The sequence below is a fragment of the Pelecanus crispus genome, chromosome Z (assembly GCF_030463565.1).
Source record: "Pelecanus crispus isolate bPelCri1 chromosome Z, bPelCri1.pri, whole genome shotgun sequence".
In the NCBI taxonomy this organism is placed as follows: domain Eukaryota; kingdom Metazoa; phylum Chordata; class Aves; order Pelecaniformes; family Pelecanidae; genus Pelecanus; species Pelecanus crispus.
In genome coordinates, this window is record NC_134676.1 from 12,695,724 (window position 1) to 12,704,200 (window position 8,477).

The 8,477-nt window shown below is 50.0% G+C and overlaps 1 protein-coding gene across 1 annotated transcript in view; it reads right to left on the reverse strand.

Annotated features, from left to right (window-relative positions):
- Nucleotides 1-8,477, reverse strand: part of LOC104026858 (myosin-IIIb) — a 28,178-nt gene extending 19,701 nt beyond the window's left edge. The window contains exons 1-7 of the mRNA XM_075726367.1: nucleotides 8,352-8,477; nucleotides 8,210-8,275; nucleotides 7,996-8,126; nucleotides 4,101-4,203; nucleotides 1,227-1,329; nucleotides 607-763; nucleotides 158-260 (exon numbers count right to left, since the gene is read on the reverse strand). Of these exons, the coding sequence (XP_075582482.1) occupies nucleotides 158-260; nucleotides 607-763; nucleotides 1,227-1,329; nucleotides 4,101-4,203; nucleotides 7,996-8,126; nucleotides 8,210-8,275; nucleotides 8,352-8,477 (789 nt within the window). The remainder of the gene's footprint in view (nucleotides 1-157; nucleotides 261-606; nucleotides 764-1,226; nucleotides 1,330-4,100; nucleotides 4,204-7,995; nucleotides 8,127-8,209; nucleotides 8,276-8,351) is intronic.

An 8,477-nucleotide genomic window follows, 5' to 3' on the forward strand; every position in this document is an offset into this window, starting at 1 on the left:
AAGGCTCTACACGAAGTCTGACAGACTCAGGTGGTTTGGAAGCAACATGGAAAATCCAGAGAGGAGAGAAATAGGACTGAGCCTAAAAAAAGCAGCAGGAAAGAAATCCTATGCCTGCAGGAAGTACAGATGGAAATTAAACGACCCCAGAACTGACCTGTTCTTGGAAGCCCACCATGTCAAGGGCATTGCACACCTCTTGGTATTTGTGCTTCCAGTGCTGAGCTACATCCTGTGTACCAAATCGTCCACTTATGTACCTAAGAAAGTGTATATCCCATACAAAACTGTCACACTTTTTTACATATATCAGTATAGCAAGTCAGTCCCAAAGGACCAAAGCAGATCATCATCAGCAGAGATGTGAAAGGAAAGCAACTTTTCCATGGTAACGCAACAAAAAAGAGACTCCAGACCTCCCAGCTTCCATGATGACCCATAAGATCTCTTCATGCAGCTCCATTCAGATCCCACTCCAGCTTCCATTCGTTTACCTGTACCAGGCTCCACAGATAGAGCCAGAGGGCAGAGGCACAGGCTCCATTATGCTGCTTTCCCCTCCATCCCCCATCATGAAGACTAAACTAGGGTCTGCCTTTGAAGTACCTGTAGAGTGAAGGATCCAATAGCCCATACATCTCCTTTTCCTCCGAAGAGAGTCCAGCAAACATGTAGTAGAAGATATGGAAATTCCTCTCCCCAGTATCCTGTTGCACTACACGTGACTTCTCTAGCAGGTACTCACTCAGCTTTGCACCTCGCACTGCACACAAGAAGGTGACAGGGTGAACATTGCACCTGGGGACATGAAGCCGACTGAGCTGTCCTGCACCTCTGATTTGGTGATAGGAGCATGGAATTGTCTAAAATAACTTTCTTGTGTACAACACCCTCTGCCCAGCACTGTGGAAATGGGCTTCTCCATGCTTCCCATCATCTCAGAGATGTCTGCTCATCTCCTTTAGCAGCAACCAAGGTTTCTGGCACCATAGAGTATTACTGATACCTCCCCTGCACCATCAGCCCCATATCTTTCCTGCACTCCCACACTGTCCAAACCCAGGCCTTATCCTACAGCTGTAGTTACTGTAAGATTTTACTTAATTGCACACCCCTTCCACAGGGAGTCAAGTGTCAAAATTTCACTCTCCACAAGTTCTGGCTATTCAGTCCACTCCCTCCGGTGCCTAACCATCCCCCAAACTAGTAATTGCCCTTGACTTTACCTGTATTCTTCTGGAAACGCAGCTGTATGTATTTTCCAAAGCGGCTGCTGTTGTCATTCATCACAGTCTGGGCATTGCCAAAAGCTTCAAGCAACGGATTTACCTAAAACAAGTGAGCAAGTAGAACAAGTATTCTTCAAATTAAGTGATCCAATCTAACTTACTTGGAAAAGTTTAACTTCAGCATTTACTATTCAGCATCCAGCTGGAATAGGAACCACTCCATGAGTACTCAAGAGCACCTATTTTATCCTAACTTGGATAAAAGAAGTGGAAGAGGCAAACATAACAAAGACTAAGCAGCATGAGATTACTGAAAATAAGCATGATCAAACTGATTTGATCTCAGTAAGATCATTTACTCATTTGTTAAAAGATAAAGTTGGTATAACAGATTCCCAGAAAGCATCTGTCATGGTATCACTAGATAATTCGATTGCTGTACTACAACAATAAACAAGGTAAACATGGCACTCAGTAAATGTAAGCATGACAACATAGGTACTGAGATCTGTAGACAGCATAAGGCTCGGGACAGTGAATTATAAAGAAACTAAAAGACCAATCAGACCAGCCTGGTAAACTGGATGCAAACAAGGTCAAATGACAAGTTTTCCATATTTGAGCAAAGAATGCCTGCCAACTGGAACAATGATGCCTTAGGGTACATGCTGGGCCACCTACTGAACACAGCTTTACAGCATGACACTGTAAAGCCAAAAGGGCTAACTTGGCCCTTGAATATATCTACAGGAACCAAATAAAACTACTATTATTTCTTCTGTCACCTCTAAATTTTCCAAGGGCAGCTCACCTGGATTGAAGTGAACTTTGTTTCCAATGAAGAAATTGCAGGCTAGCTACAAGAATTGCCAGTCAAGTCCTTCAGGGTCCATTAGGCCAGGATGAGCAAATACATCTGTCCTGCTTCCTGAACCTGCTCAGGTCAGAAGCAGCTTGACAGTGTGACCCAGGAGCCAGCAGGTGTATCAATGCCACATTCCCACAATGGAGCACAGGCATTCACCTCAGATCCAGCGTGGATGATACCACACCAAAATAATATGCCATTCCAGAGCCCAAAGCATAGCACAGTGTTTTTACTTGGTAAGGTTTTGGTAGTGGAAGGGTACATGGGTGGTTTCTGTAAGTAGCTGCCAGGAGCTTCCCCTGTATCTGATGGAGCCAATGCCAGCCAGCTCCAAGATGGACCTGCTGCTGGCCAAGGCTGAGCCCGTCAGTGACAGTGGTAGTGCCTCTGGGATAACAGTGAAGAAGTGGAAAAAATTGCTGCGCAACTGCAGCCAAAGGGAGGGGTGAGAATCTGTGAGAGGAACAGCCCTGCAGACCCCAAGGTCAGTGCAGGAGGAGGGCAGGAGGTGCTCCAGGCACCAGAGCAGAGATTCCCCTGCACCCCTGGTGCAGCCCCTGCTGAGGCAGCTGTGCCCCTGCACCCATGGGGGCCCACGGGGGAGCAGAGATCCACCTGAGCCCGGGGAGGAGCCCACGCTGGAGCAGGGGGATGTGCCCCAAGGAGGCTGTGACCCCGTGGGAAGCCCACGCTGGAGCAGGCTCCTGGCAGGACATCTGGACCCATGGAGAGAGGAGCCCAGGCTGGAGCAGGTTTGCTGGCAGGAATTGTGACCCCGTGGGGGACCCACGCTGGAGCAGGCTGCTCCTGAAGGGCTGCACCCCATGGAAGAGACCCACCCTGGAGCAGTTCATGAAGAACTGCAGCCCGTGGGAAGGACTCATGTTGGAGAAGTTTGTGGAGGACTGTCTCCCATGGGAGGGACCCCATGCTGGAGCAGGGGTGGAGAGCAAGGAGGAAGGAGCGACAGAGACAGTGTGTGATGAACTGACTGCAACCCCCATTCCCCATTCCCCTGCACCACTTGTGGGGAGGAGGTAGAGAATTCAGGAGTAAAGTTAAGCCCAGGAAGAAGGGAGGGGTGGGGAGAAGGTGTTTTTAAGATTTGTTCTTACTTCTCATTATCCTACTCTGTTGTTAACTGGCAATCAATTAAATTAATTTCCCATAAGTTGAATCTGTTTTGCCTGTGACAGTAATTTGCTGGTTGATCTCCCTGTTCTGATCTTGACCCACAAGCCTTTTGTCATGTTTTTCCCCGCACTGTCCAGTTGACGAGGGGGAGTGATCGAGCGGCCTGGTGGGCACCTGGTGTCCAGCCAAAGCTAACCCACCATGCACAGACAGGTCTCTCTGGTTCTACAGGAAACCAGAAAACACGGACTTTAATGAAGTAGTCCAAGAACTCACTCTACTTAATTGATCACATGGAAGGTTAAGGTATGATTTGCTCAAAAAATCCCACAACTCCTTGAAGAGCAATTCAAGTGGAAATACTTTGGATCAAAGAGACAAATATGTTTCAAAATCAGCTGGCAAAGGTATATGACAATAGCAAAGATTAAGTTAGCCAGTTAGCAGGTATGTGCCTGACAGTAAGTAGCCAAGTACAGGTAACTGAAGGCTGTGTGGATTCTCCCTCCCTGTGTATCATTAAATCAAGACTTCATTTTTCTAATAAAAGTCCTTGTTCTACCTCAAACAGGAAATTATTCAGAAAAATGCCCTAATCCCTTGTCACAGAGAACATGATAAATGATCACAATAGTTTTCTATCATTTAAGATACCACTACATTCCCAGCAAACAGAATTACTGACCTACCAACCCTTCTAAATTGTGGTCAGCTATTTCACTATCCTTATCCACTATTTTCTTATGTGTCTTGTGTTTTGCCCCCTGACTTCCAGTGGTGATTCATCAGCAGGCTTTGTGAGCCTAACACAAGTTGTCTTGCAGCAGTGCTGCTTCTGAACCTTTAGGCACCATCCTGTAATGACCTACCTGAAGGATCTGCTGCTCCAGCTGCGAGTTGCTTTTGCATAGGTTCATTATGTGCTGCAACAATAGCTTCGTACTCTCTGTTTTCCCTGCACCGCTCTCTCCACTGCCAAGAAAAAGCAAAGGAAATTCCAGCAGCCGTATAGTTCTACCCGTTATGTCTTAGTGCCCCATCACTTGAGAGTGATCTCCTGTCCAAGGGTTTCACAACTTTTTCAGATAAACTGCATGTGTGAGTACAAACTCACACCACAGCTTTACACAGTGGGTCCCACGAGGTCCTGACCCCTCCCCAGGGGAATTTTCCCACACCTGCAAGGGAGTACAGATATACCCCATGCTGTCACTTCTGGATGGGGTGCACCAGACAGACTATTTGCTCTGCTTCTTAAGAAAAAAATATATCTAACTTCTGGAAAACAACCTCCTTCAAAAGTGCTCTGACACATGAACTCCCCCACATACGCTGCAGTCGGCAGCTTCTTCTTTCTTCAAAGAGATTTACCCCATCCATCTCATATCCACAACCGAATACTGATCTTGAGATACTGCAGCAATCTCAAACCTCAGGCCCTTCACACATGCACAAGCATCAGCCAGTTGAGAATGTGGGCGCACTGCTGCAGAGCTGCCCACACACCCACAGCGGCAGCGGTGCACGTCACTACTGTTACACATGCCCTGCACCTCCGCCTCCAAGTCAAATGAGAAGTACTTGGAAAGTGCAGTTTCGCCAGTCCTGGGAGGGGAAATGTACAATCAGTGAGACGTGTCCTTGACTGACATCATACTGGCAGAGAACTCCAGCGTATGTACAGGAAGAAGAAATGCAGCAGGTATACTTAAAAAAAATGCTGAAGGTATACTTGAGGGCAGGTCTCCGTTTCCACACCCGACCTTTGAGCATCTGGTGTGGCTTTACTGCTTTGTAGCTCCCAGTGGCTCTGTGATTGGGATCAAGTATGTCACAGATGGCTAAATACCTCAAATACTACTATGATACCTGATCTCAAGCACAGACCAGGCCACCACCACCCAAATATGCACAAACAAAATAAGACCATTTTGCCAGTTGAGAATGTGCCACCCAGACAGCACCCCTGCTCAACATATAAGGTATTTCTTTGTTTTCAGTGATTTCCTTCCTCCACAAAAACACTATCAGTCACCACTGCCACGCTTCAAGCTTGTCCTTGTACCCTCCAACAAGCACAACAGCTTAGAATCATAGAATCATTTAGGCTGGAAAAGACCTTCAAGATCATCCAGTCCAACCATTAACCTAACATTACCAAGTCCACACTAAACCAATTAAGGGTAGACTAGACTAAACCATGTCCCGAAGTGCCACATCTACCCGTTTTTTGAACACTTCCAGGGATGGTGACTCCACCACCTCTCGGGGCAGCCTGTTCCAATACTTGACTACCCTTTCCGTGAAGAATTTTTTCCTAATTTCCAACCTAAACCTCCCCTGGCGCAGCTTGAGCCCATTTCCTCTTGTCCTATTGCTAACTATTCAGGAGAAGAGCCCAGCACCCACCTCACTGCAACCTCCTTTCAGGCAGTTGTAGAGAGCGATAAGGTCTCCCCTCAGCCTCCTCTTCTCCAGGCTAAACAACCCCAGTTCCCTCAGCCGCTCCTCATAAGAACTGTGCTCCAGACCCTTCACCAGCTTCGTTGTCCTTCTCTGGACACGCTCCAGCACCTCAAAGTCTTTCTTGTACTGAGGGGCCCAAAACTGGATACAGTATTCCAGGTGCAGCCTCCCCAGTGCCGAGTACAGGGGGACAATCACCTCCCTGCTCCTGCTGGCCACACTATTCCTGATACAAGCCAGGATGCTGTTGGCCTTCTTGGCCACCTGGGCACACTGCTGGCTCATGTTCAGCCGGCTGTCGACCAACACCCCCAGGTCCTTTTCCACTGGGCAGCTTTCCAGCCACTCTTCCCCAAGCCTGTAGCGTTGCATGGGGTTGTTGTGACCGAAGTGCAGGACCTGGCACTTGGCCTTGTTAAACCTCATACAGTTGGCCTCGGCCCATCAGTCCAGCTTGTCCAGGTCCCTCTGCAGGGCCATCCTACCCTCCAGCAGACCGACACTCCCACCCAGTTTGGTGTCACCTGCAAACTTACTGAGGGTGCACTCATTGATAAAGATATTAAACAACGCTGGCCAGCTTCACCAGGTCCTGCAAACACTATCCAGCTGCAGGTGTGCAAGTGCCCCAGGCTGTGAAGAAAAGCAAAGTCATCTCCAGGAGACCCAGGTGCTGTACCACAGCATACCTAGGCTGTCACTAATGTCTGTTGGGATTGGGAAGGCAAGAGGAGCCAGTGGAATTTGCAGCACAGGACAACTTGATTGCAATGAGCATGTCACCTGTGGGTAGCCACTGCGTTCAACATCAACCTCTGAAACGTGCCATCCAGACCTCCCAGACTAAGCTGGAGAGACCAAAGAGACCACAAAGAATAGAAGAGCCTGGTGCATCCCTGTGCCATTCTGATGAACTGTGGTCTAACCACCTGTGACGTCCTCATCCCTGTCTGCCCCAACTTTGTGGAGGTCATGTCAGATAATCTTATTAATGAGTGTTTCAACAGTTGAAGTGAACTTCCTGTGATAGCAACACCAAGACCAGTAATAGGGTTGCAAGATGCACAACGGTAGCTCAGATTCCCATCTCTAAGAGCATAAACTGCTGGCATAAAACAGTCAGACCACTGAGTTCTTGGCAAACACCCAGAGGTTACTCTTTCTTGTCTTCCACTTCCCAAGACAAATACTATGACCGTTCTCCATCCCTAAGAGCCCTTCCAGCCGCACCTCTTCCATCTGCTGACTCCACAGCAACCGCTTCATGAGGGCACTTCATGTGAAGCATGGGCACTGATGGTTTGCAGACTAGCGAAATGAGTGGGGTTCAAGTCACCCTCAAGCTCAGCTCCCAGTCCCACCACAACACTCAGCAGTGATTCAGCAAGTCATTTCCACACCTTGTAGGCTGAAAATACTGATAAAATGATCAGAAGGCCAACATAAAGAAGGGAATATTAAATCAAACAAGCTGGCAGTTAACATTTTAACTGAGATGACATTTAAACTGTTCTCTACAATACTCAGAACAGGCAGCTAGAGTTTTGAGGCTTTCTCCTTGATGCTGTTTGCCACTTTCTCTGCTAGTTGATGTTGTTTGAGGTTTTCTCTACTAGTTGATGCTATCTGCTGCCCTGCACAGTTTCAGCAGAACAATAGTGACATCATGGAGTGAAACACTCATGTCGCTAGTACGCTCTTTGGTTACAAGAGCCCATTTTTTTCCCTTCTAGTGTACAGAACTGCCCATGACAATAAGATTTCCCTGACCAGATTCCCAAAGGTCTTAGGGCAAAAAAGCTGCTGTTTTTCTGTCTGCCGCTCTTTGGCTATATATGGGAAGCTCCACTTTGGGAAAGTGGAGGTCCCTTCCATTATGTAGAGCCTTTATTACAGCAGTTAGAGTGGGAGTTATTTCACCAAAGAAGAGCACCCTACGGCTCTCCCCAGAACTGGTTCAATCTTTGCAATGCCACATCCCTCCAGAAGCAAACCTGACATATTTAGCTGCGTTACCAGCATCGGCAGCCGAGCTGCTCCACAAAAGCCAGCTTTGCTTGCCACGCACCTCCGTTTGGAACCTGCCCGCTCTCCTGTCTGGAAAGCGGACAGCTCGGGAACAGCGATGCGTTGCGAGCGCAGCTGGGTTTTGACTCACCGACAGCATCGGAGACGAGCTTCGCCTGAAACTTCAGCGGGGAGAGCCCAGCGGGAGCTCGCTGGCCGCCACCCGGACCCCCACCTCAGCCTGGCTCCGGCGAGCCCCCAGCCCGGCCCGGTCGCCCACCCAGACCTCACCTGATGACGATGCACTGGCTCTGGGGCCCGCCGCCCCGGCGGCCCAGCATGGCGTGGTAGGCCCGGCTGGCCACGGCGAAGATGTGGGGCGGCAGCGTGCCCGTCTCATGGTGCCGGTACCGCTCGGAGACCTGGGGGGGAAGCGGTGGCGGAGAGGTGGTGAAGGGGCTGGGCGGCAGCGGGGCCCGGCCGGCGGCGGCCCGCGGGGACTCACCTCTCTCCCGTAGAGCGGCAGCGGCTGGAAGGGGTTCATGGCGATGAGGATGTCCCCGACGGCGGTCTGGCGGAGAGGGGAGAGCCCGTCAGCAGAGCGCCCGCCGCCGCCCCCCGCCCCGGCCGCGGCCCCCGGCACTCACGTAGACCTGCTGCCGCAGGAACCGCTCCCGCAGCCCCCCCAGCAGCGCCGCCTCGTCCAGCTCCGCCAGCGCCGCCAGGTCGCCGGCCGCCCCGCTCGGCGGGCGAAGCTCCCCCAGCGACACCAT